General features: G+C 41.6%; 1 protein-coding gene across 2 annotated transcripts in view; it reads left to right on the top strand.

Annotated features, from left to right (window-relative positions):
- Positions 1-18,844, top strand: part of LOC143299090 (ribose-phosphate pyrophosphokinase 2-like) — a 79,977-nt gene that overhangs the window by 58,622 nt on the left and 2,511 nt on the right. Inside the window, exon 7 of one of the 2 annotated variants that reach the window (XM_076612216.1) lies at positions 9,805-9,933. In XM_076612216.1, the coding sequence (XP_076468331.1) occupies positions 9,805-9,897 (93 nt within the window). In that variant the 3' untranslated portion in view covers positions 9,898-9,933. Of the gene's footprint in view, positions 1-9,804; positions 12,053-18,844 lie in introns of those variants that run through there. The other variant, XM_076612215.1, reaches the window with a different exon arrangement.

An 18,844-nucleotide genomic window follows, 5' to 3' on the forward strand; every position in this document is an offset into this window, starting at 1 on the left:
TTTCCTTCTGGGATCCCTGTGCAATAAACAATAAAAATGATTGATCAATTTGTAATCTGTGTGTGTGTATGTGTAGGGAGGGGATGCTCTTAGTGTGTTTGTATGTGTGTATGAGGTTTTTTTTACGTTTGTTTAATTCATGTTTCATGTTGATCAAAGCCTTGCATAGATGCAAAGAGAGCTGAAATGTCCACACTGTGGCAGAGGAATCATTAGAGGCACATGTTGAATTAAGTATTGGCCTTGTTTGTGGTATGGTCAGAGGAATCATTAGAGGCACATGTTGAATTAAGTATTGGCCTTGTTTGTGGTATGGTCAGAGGAAACCATTAGAGGCACATGTTGAATTAAGTATTGGCCTTGTTTGTGGTATGGTCAGAGGAATCATTAGAGGCACATGTTGAATTAAGTATTGGCCTTGTTTGTGGTATGGTCAGAGGAAACCATTACAGGCACATGTTGAATTAAGTATTGGCCTTGTTTGTGGTATGGTCAGAGGAAACCATTACAGGCACATGTTGAATTAAGTATTGGCCTTGTTTGTGGTATGGTCAGAGGAAACCATTACAGGCACATGTTGAATTAAGTATCATGTTTGTGGTATGGTCAGAGGAAACCATTAGAGGCACATGTTGAATTAAGTATTGGCCTTGTTTGTGGTATGGTCAGAGGAATCATTAGAGGCACATGTTGAATTAAGTATTGGCCTTGTCTTAATCAGTGCTCCAGTGGTACGATTGTTGGTTTATCGTTAAGCTGTGACAGCAGTAGTATCAGTTTTGGCCATAAGATTGCCTTTGTTGTGAACACAGTGAATGGTGTATTGCACAGTACATTGTTTGATCACAGTACACTATTGTCAACACAGTGAATGGTGTGTATCACAGTACATTGTTTGGTCACAGTACACTATTGTCAACACAGTGAATGGTGTGTATCACAGTACATTGTTTGATCACAGTACACTATTGTCAACACAGTGAATGGTGTGTATCACAGTACATTGTTTGGTCACAGTACACTATTGTCAACACAGTGAATGGTGTGTATCACAGTACATTGTTTGATCACAGTACACTATTGTCAACACAGTGAATGGTGTGTATCACAGTACATTGTCTGCAGTATCTTTTAACATTTTGAACAAGGTCATACATGATATCAGTAACCCAGAGAGAGAGAGGTGAACACTTTAAACAAGGTCATACATGATATCAATAACCCAGAGAGAGAGAGAGAGAGGTGAACACTTTGAACAAGGTCATACATGATATCAATAACCCACACAGAGAGAGAGAGGTGAACACTTTGAACAAGGTCATACATGATATCAATAACCCAGAGAGAGAGGTGAACACTTTGAACAAGGTCATACATGATATCAATAACCCACAGAGAGAGAGGTGAACACTTTGAACAAGGTCATACATGATATCAGTAACCCAGAGAGGTGAACACTTTGAACAAGGTCATACATGATATCAGTAACCCAGAGAGAGAGGGGTGAACACTTTAAACAAGGTCATACATGATATCAATAACCCAGAGAGAGAGGTGAACACTTTAAACAAGGTCATACATGATATCAGTAACCCAGAGAGGTGAACACTTTGAACAAGGTCATACATGATATCAATAACCCACAGAGAGAGAGAGGTGAACACTTTGAACAAGGTCATACATGATATCAATAACCCACAGAGAGAGAGGTGAACACTTTAAACAAGGTCATACATGATATCAATAACCCACAGAGAGAGAGGTGAACACTTTGAACAAGGTCATACATGATATCAGTAACCCAGAGAGGTGAACACTTTGAACAAGGTCATACATGATATCAATAACCCACAGAGAGAGAGAGAGGTGAACACTTTGAACAAGGTCATACATGATATCAATAACCCAGAGAGAGAGAGGTGAACACTTTGAACAAGGTCATACATGATATCAATAACCCAGAGAGAGAGGTGAACACTTTGAACAAGGTCATACATGATATCAATAACCCACAGAGAGAGGTGAACACTTTAAACAAGGTCATACATGATATCAATAACCCAGAGAGAGAGAGAGGTGAACACTTTGAACAAGGTCATACATGATATCAATAACCCAGAGAGAGAGGTGAACACTTTGAACAAGGTCATACATGATATCAATAACCCACAGAGAGAGGTGAACACTTTGAACAAGGTCATACATGATATCAATAACCCAGAGAGAGAGAGAGAGAGGTGAACACTTTGAACAAGGTCATACATGATATCAGTAACCCACAGAGAGAGAGGTGAACACTTTGAACAAGGTCATACATGATATCAATAACCCACAGAGAGAGAGGTGAACACTTTGAACAAGGTCATACATGATATCAATAACCCACAGAGAGAGAGAGAGGTGAACACTTTAAACAAGGTCATACATGATATCAATAACCCAGAGAGAGAGAGAGGTGAACACTTTAAACAAGGTCATACATGATATCAATAACCCACAGAGAGAGAGAGAGGTGAACATTTTAAACAAGGTCATACATGATATCAATAACCCAGAGAGAGAGAGGTGAACACTTTGAACAAGGTCATACATGATATCAATAACCCAGAGAGAGAGAGGTGAACACTTTGAACAAGGTCATACATGATATCAATAACCCACAGAGAGAGAGAGAGAGAGGTGAACACTTTAAACAAGGTCATACATGATATCAATAACCCAGAGAGAGAGAGAGAGGTGAACACTTTAAACAAGGTCATACATGATATCAATAACCCACAGAGAGAGAGAGAGGTGAACACTTTAAACAAGGTCATACATGATATCAATAACCCACAGAGAGAGAGAGAGGTGAACACTTTAAACAAGGTCATACATGATATCAATAACCCACAGAGAGAGGTGAACACTTTGAACAAGGTCATACATGATATCAATAACCCACAGAGAGAGAGGTGAACACTTTGAACAAGGTCATACATGATATCAATAACCCACAGAGAGAGAGGTGAACACTTTGAACAAGGTCATACATGATATCAATAACCCACAGAGAGAGAGAGGTGAACACTTTGAACAAGGTCATACATGATATCAATAACCCAGAGAGAGAGAGAGGTGAACACTTTGAACAAGGTCATACATGATATCAATAACCCACACAGAGAGAGGTGAACACTTTGAACAAGGTCATACATGATATCAATAACCCACAGAGAGAGGTGAACACTTTGAACAAGGTCATACATGATATCAATAACCCACAGAGAGAGGTGAACACTTTGAACAAGGTCATACATGATATCAGTAACCCAGAGAGAGAGAGGTGAACACTTTAAACAAGGTCATACATGATATCAATAACCCACAGAGAGAGGTGAACACTTTGAACAAGGTCATACATGATATCAATAACCCAGAGAGAGAGAGAGAGGTGAACACTTTGAACAAGGTCATACATGATATCAATAACCCAGAGAGAGAGAGAGAGGTGAACACTTTGAACAAGGTCATACATGATATCAATAACCCAGAGAGAGAGAGAGAGGTGAACATTTTGAACAAGGTCATACATGATATCAATAACCCAAAGAGAGAGAGAGAGGTGAACACTTTGAACAAGGTCATACATGATATCAATAGCCCACAGAGAGAGAGGTGAACACTTTAAACAAGGTCATACATGATATCAGTAACCCAGAGAGAGAGAGAGGTGAACACTTTAAAAAGGTCATACATGATATCAATAGCTCACAGAGAGAGAGAGGTGAACACTTTAAACAAGGTCATACATGATATCAGTAACCCAGAGAGAGAGAGAGAGAGGTGAACACTTTAAAAAGGTCATACATGATATCAATAGCTCACAGAGAGAGAGAGGTGAACACTTTAAACAAGGTCATACATGATATCAATAACCCAGAGAGAGAGAGAGGTGAACATTTTGAACAAGGTCATACATGATATCAATAACCCACAGAGAGAGAGAGAGGTGAACACTTTGAACAAGGTCATACATGATATCAATAACCCAGAGAGAGAGAGAGGTGAACACTTTGAACAAGGTCATACATGATATCAATAACCCAGAGAGAGTGAGAGGTGAACACTTTAAACAAGGTCATACATGATATCAATAACCCACACAGAGAGAGAGAGGTGAACACTTTAAACAAGGTCATACATGATATCAATAACCCACACAGAGAGAGAGAGGTGAACACTTTAAACAAGGTCATACATGATATCAATAACCCACAGAGAGAGGTGAACACTTTGAACAAGGTCATACATGATATCAATAACCCAGAGAGAGAGAGAGGTGAACACTTTGAACAAGGTCATACATGATATCAATAACCCAGAGAGAGAGGTGAACACTTTGAACAAGGTCATACATGATATCAATAACCCAGAGAGAGAGAGAGAGGTGAACACTTTGAACAAGGTCATACATGATATCAATAACCCAGAGAGAGAGAGAGAGGTGAACACTTTAAACAAGGTCATACATGATATCAATATCCCAGAGAGAGAGGTGAACACTTTGAACAAGGTCATACATGATATCAATAACCCACAGAGAGAGAGAGAGGTGAACACTTTGAACAAGGTCATACATGATATCAATAACCCACAGAGAGAGAGAGGTGAACATTTTAAACAAGGTCATACATGATATCAATAACCCACAGAGAGAGAGAGGTGAACACTTTGAACAAGGTCATACATGATATCAATAACCCACAGAGAGAGGTGAACACTTTGAACAAGGTCATACATGATATCAATAACCCAGAGAGAGAGAGAGGTGAACACTTTGAACAAGGTCATACATGATATCAATAGCCCAGAGAGAGAGAGGTGAACACTTTGAACAAGGTCATACATGATATCAATAACCCAGAGAGAGAGAGAGGTGAACACTTTGAACAAGGTCATACATGATATCAATAACCCAGAGAGAGAGAGAGAGGTGAACACTTTGAACAAGGTCATACATGATATCAATAACCCACAGAGAGAGGTGAACACTTTGAACAAGGTCATACATGATATCAATAACCCACAGAGAGAGGTGAACACTTTGAACAAGGTCATACATGATATCAATAGCCCAGAGAGAGAGAGGTGAACACTTTGAACAAGGTCATACATGATATCAATAACCCAGAGAGAGAGAGAGGTGAACACTTTGAACAAGGTCATACATGATATCAATAACCCACAGAGAGAGGTGAACACTTTGAACAAGGTCATACATGATATCAATAACCCAGAGAGAGAGAGAGAGGTGAACACTTTGAACAAGGTCATACATGATATCAATAACCCACAGAGAGAGAGAGGTGAACACTTTGAACAAGGTCATACATGATATCAATAACCCACAGAGAGAGAGAGGTGAACACTTTGAACAAGGTCATACATGATATCAATAACCCAGAGAGAGAGAGGTGAACACTTTAAACAAGGTCATACATGATATCAATAACCCAGAGAGAGAGAGGTGAACACTTTAAACAAGGTCATACATGATATCAATAACCCAGAGAGAGAGAGAGAGGTGAACACTTTGAACAAGGTCATACATGATATCAATAACCCAGAGAGAGAGGTGAACACTTTGAACAAGGTCATACATGATATCAGTAACCCACAGAGAGAGAGGTGAACACTTTAAACAAGGTCATACATGATATCAATAACCCACAGAGAGAGAGGTGAACACTTTAAACAAGGTCATACATGATATCAATAACCCACAGAGAGAGAGAGGTGAACACTTTGAACAAGGTCATACATGATATCAATAACCCAGAGAGAGAGGTGAACACTTTGAACAAGGTCATACATGATATCAATAACCCAGAGAGAGAGAGAGAGAGGTGAACACTTTAAACAAGGTCATACATGATATCAATAACCCACAGAGAGAGGTGAACACTTTGAACAAGGTCATACATGATATCAATAACCCACAGAGAGAGAGAGAGAGAGAGAGAGGTGAACACTTTGAACAAGGTCATACATGATATAAATAACCCACACAGAGAGAGGTGAACACTTTGAACAAGGTCATACATGATATCAATAACCCAGAGAGAGAGGTGAACACTTTGAACAAGGTCATACATGATATCAATAACCCACAGAGAGAGAGAGAGAGAGAGAGGTGAACACTTTGAACAAGGTCATACATGATATCAATAGCCCACAGAGAGAGAGAGGTGAACACTTTAAACAAGGTCATACATGATATCAATAACCTAGAGAGAGGAGTGAGTGAAGTCTGCAACTGACAAAGGCAGAAATGGCTGACCTGATGATATCCATCATAAATACTTCACATAGCTCCATACAGAGATGACCTGATATCCACCATAAACACTTCACATAGCTCCATACAGAGATGACCTGATGATATCCACCATAAACACTTCACATAGCTCCATACAGAGATGACATGATGATATCCACCACAAACACTTCACATAGCTCCATACAGAGATGACATGATGATATCCACCATAAACACTTCACATAGCTCCATACAGAACTGACCTGATGATATCCACCACAAACACTTCACATAGCTCCATACAGAGATGACCTGATATCCACCATAAACACTTCACATAGCTCCATACAGAGATGACCTGATATCCACCACAAACACTTCACATAGCTCCATACAGAGATGACCTGATGATATCCACCACAAACACTTCACATAGCTCCATACAGAGATGACCTGATATCCACCACAAACACTTCACATAGCTCCATACAGAGATGACCTGATATCCACCACAAACACTTCACATAGCTCCATACAGAGATGACCTGATGATATCCACCACAAACACTTCACATAGCTCCTTACAGAACTGACCTGATGATATCCACCACAAACACTTCACATAGCTCCTTACAGAACTGACCTGATGATATCCACCACAAACACTTCACATAGCTCCATACAGAGATGACCTGATGATATCCACCACAAACACTTCACATAGCTCCATACAGAGATGACCTGATATCCACCACAAACACTTCACATAGCTCCATACAGAACTGACCTGATGATATCCACCACAAACACTTCACATAGCTCCTTACAGAACTGACCTGATGATATCCACCACAAACACTTCACATAGCTCCATACAGAACTGACCTGATGATATCCACCATAAACACTTCACATAGCTCCATACAGAGATGACCTGATATCCACCATAAACACTTCACATAGCTCCATACAGAACTGACCTGATGATATCCACCATAAACACTTCACATAACTCCATACAGAACTGACCTGATGATATCCACCACAAACACTTCACATAGCTCCATACAGAGATGACCTGATATCCACCACAAACACTTCACATAGCTCCTTACAGAGATGACTTGATATCCACCACAAACACTTCACATAGCTCCATACAGAGATGACTTGATATCCACCATAAACACTTCACATAGCTCCATACAGAGATGACCTGATGATATCCACCACAAACACTTCACATAGCTCCATACAGAGATGACTTGATATCCACCACAAACACTTCACATAGCTCCATACAGAGATGACTTGATATCCACCATAAACACTTCACATAGCTCCATACAGAGATGACCTGATGATATCCACCACAAACACTTCACATAGCTCCATACAGAGATGACCTGATATCCACCACAAACACTTCACATAGCTCCATACAGAGATGACCTGATGATATCCACCACAAACACTTCACATAGCTCCATACAGAGATGACCTGATGATATCCACCATAAACACTTCACATAGCTCCATACAGAGATGACCTGATATCCACCATAAACACTTCACATAGCTGCATACAGAACTGACCTGATGATATCCACCACAAACACTTCACATAGCTCCATACAGAGATGACTTGATATCCACCACAAACACTGTGTTGACAGTGGTGTGTGTTGATAGTTGTGAGTGTTGACAGTGGTGTGTGCTGACAGTGGTGAGTGGTGTGCTGACAGTGGTGTGTGTTGACAGTGGTGAGTGCTGACAGTGGTGAGTGTTGGCAGTGATGTGTGTTGATAGTTGTGAGTGTTGACAGTGGTGTGTGCTGACAGTGATGAGTGTTGACAGTGGTGAGTTTTGACAGTGGTGAGTGCTGATAGTGGTGTGTGCTGACAGTGGTGAGTGTTGACAGTGGTAATTGGTGTTGACAGTGGTAATTGGTGTTGACAGTGGTGTGTGCTGACAGTGGTGAGTGTTGACAGTGGTGTGTGTTGTGTGTTGACAGTGGTGTGTGCTGACAGTGGTGAGTGTTGACAGTGGTGAGTGTTGACAGTGGTGTGTGTTGTGTGTTGACAGTGGTGTGTGCTGACAGTGGTGAGTGTTGACAGTGGTGAGTGTTGACAGTGGTGTGTGTTGTGTGTTGACAGTGGTGTGTGTTGACAGTGGTGAGTTTTATCTTCAGTTTAACGTCTGTTCACTATAAGTGTTTTTAGACAGAAAGGAGTAAAGAAGTGGATAAAGGAAAGGGAATGCCCGTGAATATTAGTGTAAAAAAGTATTCATGTTATGCATCAGAGGAAAAGTATATTATAAGAAAAAGGTCTAAAGAGATTGTGGTGTGTATTGACAGTGGTGTGTGTTGACAGTGGTGTGTGCTGATAGTGGTGTGTTGACAGTGGTGTGTGCTGATAGTGGTGTGTGCTGATAGTGGTGTGTGCTGACAGTGGTGTGTGCTGACAGTGGTGTGTATTGACAGTGGTGTGTGTTGACAGTGGTGTGTGTTGACAGTGGTGTGTGCTGATAGTGGTGTGTGTTGACAGTGGTGTGTGCTGACAGTGGTGTGTATTGACAGTGGTGTGTGTTGACAGTGGTGTGTGCTGATAGTGGTGTGTGCTGATAGTGGTGTGTGTTGACAGTGGTGTGTGCTGATAGTGGTGTGTGCTGATAGTGGTGTGTGCTGATAGTGGTGTGTGCTGACAGTGGTGTGTGCTGACAGTGGTGTGTGTTGACAGTGGTGTGTGTTGACAGTGGTGTGTGCTGATAGTGGTGTGTGTTGACAGTGGTGTGTGCTGACAGTGGTGTGTATTGACAGTGGTGTGTGTTGACAGTGGTGTGTGTTGACAGTGGTGTGTGCTGACAGTGGTGTGTGCTGATAGTGGTGTGTTGACAGTGGTGTGTGCTGATAGTGGTGTGTTGACAGTGGTGTGTGCTGACAATGGTGAGTGTTGACAGTGGTGAGTGTTGACAGTGGTGTGTGCTGACAGTGGTGAGTGTTGACAGTGGTGTGTGCTGACCGTGGTGTGTGTTGTGTGTTGACAGTGGTGTGTGCTGACAGTGGTGTGTTGACAGTGGTGAGTATTGACAGTGGTGTGTGCTGACCGTGGTGTGTGTTGTGTGCTGACAGTGGTGTGTGTGGTGTGCTGACAGTGGTGTGTGTGGTGTGTGCTGACAGTGGTGTGTGTTGACAGTGGTGTGTGCTGACAGTGGTGTGTGCTGACAGTGGTGTGCTGACAGTGGTGTGCTGACAGAGGTGAGTGCTGACAGTGGTGTGCTGACAGTGGTGTGCTGACAGAGGTGTGCTGACAGAGGTGAGTGCTGACAGTGGTGTGCTGACAGTGGTGTGCTGACAGAGGTGAGTGCTGACAGTGGTGTGCTGACAGTGGTGAGTGTTGACAGTGGTGTGCTGACAGTGGTGAGTGCTGACAGTGGTGAGTGTTGACAGTGGTGTGCTGACAGAGGTGAGTGCTGACAGTGGTGTGTGGTGTGTGTTGCAGTGCCTGGACATTTCCATGATCCTGGCAGAATCCATCCGCAGAACTCACAACGGGGAGTCTGTGTCCTTCCTCTTCAGCCATGTGCCCTTGTAGGGACTGCACTGGGTGACACTGTCATGACACTGCCAGGTATTGACTGATGACACTGCCGGGTACTGACTGATGACACCATGACATTAAACTGCCATGACAGGTGACGTTAAACTGCCATGACTGATGGCACCATTAAACTGCCATTACTGATGGCACCATGAAATTGACTTCCATGACTGATGACACCATGACACTAAACTGCCATGACTGATGACGTTAAACTGCCATGACTGATGACACTAAACTGCCATGACTGGTGACATTAAACTGCCATGACTGGTGACATTAAACTGCCATGACTGATGACATTAAACTGCCATGACTGATGACACTAAACTGCCATGACTGATGACATTAAACTGCCATGACTGGTGACATTAAACTGCCATGACAGGTGATGTTAAACTGCCATGACTGATGGCACCATTAAATTAAACTGCCATTACTGATGGCACCATGAAATTGACTTCCATGACTGATGACACCATAACATTAAACTGCCATGACTGGTGACATTAAACTGCCATGACTGGTGACATTAAACTGCCATGACTGATGACACTAAACTGCCATGACTGATGACATTAAACTGCCATGACTAGTGACACTAAACTGCCATGACTGGTGACGTTCAACTGCCATGACTGGTGACATTAAACTGCCATGACTGGTGATGTTAAACTGCCATGACTGGTGATGTTAAACTGCCATGACTGGTGACGTTAAACTGCCATGACTGGTGATGTTAAACTGCCATGACTGGTGACGTTAAACTGCCATGACTGGTGACGTTAAACTGCCATGACTGGTGACATTAAACTGCCATGACTGGTGACATTAAACTGCCATGACTGGTGACGTTAAACTGCCATGACTAGTGATGTTAAACTGCCATGACTGGTGACGTTAAACTGCCATGACTGGTGACGTTAAACTGCCATGACTGATGACGTTAAACTGCCGTGACTGATGATATTAAACTGCCGTGACTGGTGATGTTAAACTGCCATGACTGGTGACGTTAAACTGCCATGACTGGTGATGTTAAACTGCCGTGACTGATGATATTAAACTGCCGTGACTGGTGACGTTAAACTGCCGTGACTGATGATATTAAACTGCCGTGACTGGGGACAGCATGATGTTAAACTGCCGTGACTGGGGACAGCATGATGTTAAACTGCCGTGACTGATGATGTTAAACTGCCGTGACTGGGGACAGCATGATGTTAAACTGCCGTGACACTGATGGCATGGTATGGATGATCATCACAATGGAACAGTTCCTGGCATCAGTGATGGCTGTCCCTGACCGGTAACTGGTGATGATAATGAGCTTTGACAAATCTTTTGTGTGATGGAAAACTGGATTGTGTGTGAGTGATAGGAAATCATTTAATCAGTTCACTGAATCATGACACTTTACAGAAACCAGACTTTGTTCATGGAAAAGAAAAAAAAGCACACACTCACAAAAAAGCAAAAGATTTTATATTGGTATAGAGATGGTATTCTGGTTTCATTTTATAAATTTGGTAATCAATTTTGATGTCTTCACGTGGTTCCAAGAATATTTCAGCATCAGATACCATTCACAGAATGTGTCAGCCATATCTGTTCAGGATTTTCTAGACCATTGAAACAGTATCAGTGGAAGTATTTGGGATTTCATTTGTGAGCTGTGATTTGTAGTGCTCAAGTCTGCAGTCAGAATGTTAAAGCAAGTAATAAGAGAATATGCTGGTGATAAATAATTGAGATTTATGTTTTAAATTTGCTTTGCTCATAATTTTACAAGTACATGTATCTTCTATCTGGCCTGTATTATATGTAACCAGATTTAAAGAACTGTATCATGTGCACCATTTTTTTAATACTGAATTTACAGAATGAATGTGGAGTATGATTTGTGCCCATAATGTCAGCATAGTCGATATCTTGTGAATAATCAAACCTATTTAAAAGCTGATAGAAGCCAACAAAGCCAGTATATAACATTTACAACAAAACTTGTCAATTAAAGCTCACCAGAAATCTCCAGTGAGGCACAAAAAAAAGTTTTGTTTAAAATTTAAGTTCCTTTGAACCCTTGTTTATTCTGTGAAATCCTGTTTGACTGTGTTCATTCTTATTCCCAGTTTTTGTTTAACTATCTTCATTCTTCCCAGTTTTTGTTTAACTATCTTCATTCTGATTCCTTGCCAGTTTTTGTTTAACTATCTTCATTCTGATTCCTTGCCAGTTTTTGTTTAACTATCTTCATTCTGATTCCTTCCCAGTTTTTGTTTAACTATCTTCATTCTGATTCCTTCCCAGTTTTTGTTTAACTATCTTCATTCTTGTCCCTTGCCAGTTTTTTACTCACTTGTGTAATCAAAGTGAGTCTATCAGTGTTCGGTTGTCTGTGTGTGTCTGTGTCTGTGTGTCTGTGGTAAACTTTAACATTGACATTTTCTCTGCAAATACTTTGTCAGTTGACACCAAATTAGGCATAAAAATAGGAAAAATTCAGTTCTTTCCAGTCATCTTGTTTAAAACAACATTGCACCTCTGGGATGGGCACAAAAAAATAAAAAATGAAGCCAATTATATGCAAACTGCATTTACTGTTATATTTATATTTTTTGTATTCTCTAAACTTGGCATTTTGATCTGATATTCTGACCCAACAACGAGCAGTCATTATCATTTTTTGTTCAAACAGGAACTTCTTTTGCTAAGCATGGAAGTTTTATTTATTTTGCAAACGTTTTGGTGCAGATAGTAAAGAAGGGGAAGTGTACTTTGTAATTAATACTAGGGGACTTAATTCGAATCTGGTTAGGACTTTCTTTTTTTTCTTTTTAAAATTTTTTTTTTTAACGCGAAGCTTTATAATAACAAATACAGAACACATTTTAATGATTAGATTTTTTTTTAAAGTGTATCACATGCTCAAGTGAGTCTTGGAGGCCTTGCCTCTCTTGTTGTTTAACTATCTTTATTCTGATTCCTTCCCAGTTTTTTTTTAACTATCTTTATTCTGATTCCTTCCCAGTTTTTGTTTAACTATCTTCATTCTGATTCCTTCCCAGTTTTTGTTTAACTATCTTTATTCTGATTCCTTCCCAGTTTTTGTTCAACTATCCTTATTCTTATCCCTTCCAGTTTTTGTTTAACTATCTTCATTCTGATTCCTTCCCAGTTTTTGTTTAACTATCTTCATTCTTATCCCTTGCCAGTTTTTGTTTAACTATCTTCATTCTTATCCCTTGCCAGTTTTTGTTTAACTATCTCCGTTCTTATCCCTTCCCAGTTCATATTTTATTTCAGTGTGTACAGAAACTGTGTTGTTCCTTTATTTTCCAGTGCAGTGTTATTTACTGGTGACAGTCCTTTCTGTGTATGTGTTTGGACTTGGACTTGCTTCTTTCTGTCCACAGACCTTGTTTGTTTTTGTTTTTTTAAAACAGTATGATATAAGTGTGTGACCATTGATGTGTGTACATGACAGGTGAATGATTCAGTGAACAGATGGGTCAGGTGTGGGACCAGTGTTGTACAAAGTATTGTGGTGGGACATCGTGAAGGAAGGGTCAGGGAGGTGTGGGACCAGTGTTGTACAAAGTATTTTGGTGGGACATCGTGAAGGAAGGGTCAGGGAGGTGTGGGACCAGTGTTGTACAAAGTATTGTGGTGGGAAATCGTGAAGGAAGGGTCAGGGAGGTGTGGGACCAGTGTTGTACAAAGTATTTTGGTGGGACGTCGTGAAGGAAGGGTCAGGGAGGTGTGGGACCAGTGTTGTACAAAGTATTGTGGTGGGACATCGTGAAGGAAGGGTCAGGGAGGTGTGGGACCAGTGTTGTACAAAGTATTTTGGTGGGACGTCGTGAAGGAAGGGTCAGGGAGGTGTGGGACCAGTGTTGTACAAAGTATTGTGGTGGGACGTCGTGAAGGAAGGGTCAGGGAAGGGTTTAGTTCTGAATGTTTTAGTTTATTTTAAAGCTTTTTACTTATCTCCAGACCGAGAAATTGAGGTGGTATGTGATGCTTTACAGAAATTGTATGTTGACGACTTCCGCACAAGGTAGGCACATGAAAGGATAAATGGATTGTACTGGCAGACAGTATCTGCCTTATGATGAAATTGTGCTTTTATTTCTAACAGATAAGTTGTACTATTGGTTTTTTGTTGTTGTTTTTTTTTGTTTTGTTTTTCAAGGTAATTGAATTGATAAAATCCTTTTATTCATTGAAAATGGCAGTTTTCTGAAATGATATCCATTTTTAAATACATCTGTGTGTCTGGTGCTCTTTGAGTGGCTGTTTTATACTTTCAAGGAGAAAAAAAGTGGTAAGTAAAGTTGTCTGTTTCATGCCGATTTCAATGAAAGTTTCATTCTCATACAACAGGGGGATAACTGAATTGATTTGTCAGCTGCTGCTGATGGGTTTTGATTGTTTATTGCAAGATGGAGAGTGTAGATATGATGTTTATTGCAAGATGGAGAGTGTAGATATGATGATTTGGGGGGTTTCATATTATTTGTTTCCATTGTCTGCGGAAGTGATTCTGGACTTTGGTTTCTTGGAAGTCTGGGTATGTTTTGTGACTTCTGTGTATATAAGATATGTGTCTTCTACTGTGTCCATGACAAAGTGGTATGTAAGATGTGTGACTTCTGTGTCCATGACAAAGTGGTATGTAAGATGTGTGACTTCTACTGTGTCCATGACAAAGTGGTATGTAAGATGTGTGACTTCTACTGTGTCCATGACGATGTGGTATGTAAGATGTGTGTCTTCTACTGTGTCCATGACAAAGTGGTATGTAAGATGTGTGACTTCTGTGTCCATGACAAAGTGGTATGTAAGATGTGTGACTTCTACTGTGTCCATGACAAAGTGGTATGTAAGATGTGTGACTTCTACTGTGTCCATGACAAAGTGGTATGTAAGATGTGTGACTTCTGTGTCCATGACAAAGTGGTATGTAAGATATGTGACTTCTACTGTGTCCATGACAAAGTGGTATGTAAGATGTGTGACTTCTGTGTCCATGACAAAGTGGTATGTAAGATGTGTGACTTCTACTGTGTCCATGACAATGTGGTATGTAAGATATGTGACTTCTACTGTGTCCATGACAAAGTGGTATGTAAGATATGTTACTTCTACTGTGTCCATGACAAAGTGGTATGTAAGATATGTTACTTCTACTGTGTCCATGACAAAGTGGTATGTAAGATGTGTGACTTCTACTGTGTCCATGACAAAGTGGTATGTAAGATGTGTGACTTCTACTGTGTCCATGACAAAGTGGTATGTAAGATGTGTGACTTCTACTGTGTCCATGACAAAGTGGTATGTAAGATGTGTGACTTCTGTGTCCATGACAAAGTGGTATGTAAGATGTGTGACTTCTGTGTCCATGACAAAGTGGTATGTAAGATGTGTGACTTCTTCTGTGTCCATGACAAAGTGGTATGTAAGATGTGTGACTTCTGTGTCCATGACAAAGTGATATGTAAGATGTGTGACTTCTTCTGTGTCCATGACAAAGTGGTATGTAAGATGTGTGACTTCTGTGTCCATGACAAAGTGATATGTAAGATGTGTGACTTCTTCTGTGTCCATGACAAAGTGGTATGTAAGATGTGTGACTTGCAGACAGACTCAATTGTCAGTGTGTGTCAGACATACAGACTGTGTGTTGTCAGTGTGTCAGACATACAGTGTTGTCAGTGTGTCAGACATACAGACTGTGTTGTCAGTGTGTCAGACATGCAGACTGTGTGTTGTCAGTGTGTCAGACATAGTGTTGTCAGTGTGTCAGACATACAGACTGTGTGTTGTCAGTGTGTCAGACATAGTGCTGTCAGTGTGTCAGACATACAGACTGTGTTGTCAGTGTGTCAGAAATACAGACTGTGTTGTCAGTGTGTCAGACATGCAGACTGTGTGTTGTCAGTGTGTCAGACATACAGACTGTGTTGTCAGTGTGTGTCAGACATACAGACTGTGTGTTGTCAGTGTGTCAGACATACAGACTGTGTTGTCAGTGTGTGTCAGACATACAGACTGTGTGTTGTCAGTGTGTCAGACATACAGACTGTGTGTTGTCAGTGTGTCAGACATACAGTGTTGTCAGTGTGTCAGACATGCAGACTGTGTTGTCAGTGTGTCAGACATACAGACTGTGTTGTCAGTGTGTGTCAGACATGCAGACTGTGTGTTGTCAGTGTGTCAGACATACAGACTGTGTTGTCAGTGTGTGTCAGACATGCAGACTGTGTGTTGTCAGTGTGTCAGACATACAGTGTTGTCAGTGTGTCAGACATACAGACTGTGTTGTCAGTGTGTGTCAGACATACAGACTGTGTGTTGTCAGTGTGTCAGACATACAGACTGTGTTGTCAGTGTGTGTCAGACATGCAGACTGTGTGTTGTCAGTGTGTCAGACATACAGACTGTGTGTTGTCAGTGTGTCAGACATGCAGACTATGTTGTCAGTGTGTCAGACATACAGACTGTGTTGTCAGTGTGTCAGACATCCAGACTGTGTTGCCAGTGTGTCAGACATACAGACTGTGTTGTCAGTGTGTCAGACATGCAGACTGTGTTGTCAGTGTGTCAGACATACAGTGTTGTCAGTGTGTCAGACATACAGACTGTGTTGTCAGTGTGTCAGACATACAGACTGTGTGTTTTCAGTGTGTTAGACATACAGTGTTGTCAGTGTGTCAGACATGCAGACTGTGTTGTCAGTGTGTCAGACATACAGACTGTGTTGTCAGTGTGTGAGACATGCAGACTGTGTGTTGTCAGTGTGTCAGACATGCAGACTGTGTGTTGTCAGTGTGTCAGACATGCAGACTGTGTTGTCAGTGTGTCAGACTGTGTGTTGTCAGTGTGTCAGACATACAGACTGTGTTGTCAGTGTGTCAGACATACCGACTGTGTGTTGTCAGTGTGTAAGACATGCAGACTGTGTGTTGTCAGTGTGTCAGACATGCAGACTGTGTGTTGTCAGTGTGTAAGACATGCAGACTGTGTTGTCAGTGTGTAAGACATGCAGACTGTGTTGTCGGTGTGTAAGACATGCAGACTGTGTTGTCAGTGTGTCAGACATAGTGTTGTCAGTGTGTCAGACATAGTGTTGTCAGTGTGTCAGACATGCAGACTGTGTTGTCAGCGTGTCAGACATGCAGACTGTGTTGTCAGTGTGTGAGACATGCAGACTGTGTGTTGTCAGTGTGTCAGACATGCAGACTGTGTTGTCAGTGTGTCAGACTGTGTGTTGTCAGTGTGTCAGACATACAGACTGTGTTGTCAGTGTGTCAGACATACAGACTGTGTTGTCAGTGTGTCAGACATGCAGACTGTGTACATACAGACTGTGTGTTGTCAGTGTGTCAGACATACAGACTGTGTTGTCAGTGTGTCAGACATGCAGACTATGTTGTCAGTGTGTCAGACATACAGACTGTGTTGTCAGTGTGTCAGACATGCAGACTGTGTGTTTTCAGTGTGTCAGGCATACAGTGTTGTCAGTGTGTCAGACATACAGACTGTGTTGTCAGTGTGTCAGACATGCAGACTGTGTGTTGTCAGTGTGTCAGACATACAGACTGTGTTGTCAGTGTGTGTCAGACATACAGACTGTGTTGTCAGTGTGTGTCAGACATGCAGATTGTGTTGTCAGTGTGTCAGACATACAGACTGTGTGTTGTCAGTGTGTCAGACATGCAGACTGTGTTGTCAGTGTGTCAGACATGCAGACTATGTTGTCAGTGTGTCAGACATACAATGTTGTCAGTGTCAGACATGCAGACTGTGTTGTCAGTGTGTCAGACATACAGACTGTGTGTTGTCAGTGTCAGACATGCAGACTGTGTTGTCAGTGTGTGTCAGACATACAGACTGTGTGTTGTCAGTGTGTCAGACATGCAGACTATGTCGTCAGTGTCAGACATACAGTGTTGTCAGTGTGTCAGACATACAGACTGTGTGTTGTCAGTGTGTCAGACATGCAGACTATGTCGTCAGTGTCAGACATAGTGTTGTCAGTGTGTCAGACATACAGACTGTGTGTTGTCAGTGTGTCAGACATACAGACTGTGTGTTGTCAGACGTAGTGTTGTCAGACATACAGACTGTGTGTTGTCAGTGTGTCAGACATACAGACTGTGTTGTCGAATGTGTCAGACATACAGACTGTGTGTTGTCAGTGTGTCAGACATACAGACTGTGTGTTGTCAATGTGTCAGACATACAATGTTGTTAGTGTGTCAGACATGCAGACTGTGTGTTGTCAGTGTGTGTCAGACATACAGACTGTGTGTTGTCAGTGTGTGTCAGACATGCAGACTGTGTGTTGTCAGTGTGTCAGACGTAGTGTTGTCAGTGTGTCAGACATACAGACTGTGTGTTGTCAGTGTGTCAGACATACAGACTGTTTTGTTGAATGTGTCAGACATACAGACTGTGTGTTGTCAGTGTGTCAGACATACAGACTGTGTGTTGTCAATGTGTCAGGCATACAATGTTGTTAGTGTGTCAGACATGCAGACTGTGTGTTGTCAGTGTGTGTCAGACATGCAGACTGTGTGTTGTCAGTGTGTGTCAGACATAGACTGTGTGTTGTCAGTGTGTCAGACATGCAGACTGTGTGTTGTCAGTGTGTGTCAGACATACAGTGTTTTCAGTGTATGTCAGACATACAGACTGTGTTGTCAAAGTGTCAGACATACAGACTGTGTTGTCAGTTTGTGTCAGACAGTGTTCTGTGTGTTGGGGGCTGGGGGGGAGGGAGGGGGTGGGGGCTTTGAAGTTTTTTGGGTTTTTTTATTGTTTTTTTATGATTTCTAATTTGGGCATGGTAAAGTGGAAGGGCTGACGTTCCCAGTATGGCCTCGTCTTATTTGCCGGAAGGAGCTAAACGGTTAGGATAATGTGCCATGAACTG

Source organism: Babylonia areolata, chromosome 24, assembly GCF_041734735.1.
Source record: "Babylonia areolata isolate BAREFJ2019XMU chromosome 24, ASM4173473v1, whole genome shotgun sequence".
Taxonomy (NCBI): domain Eukaryota; kingdom Metazoa; phylum Mollusca; class Gastropoda; order Neogastropoda; family Buccinidae; genus Babylonia; species Babylonia areolata.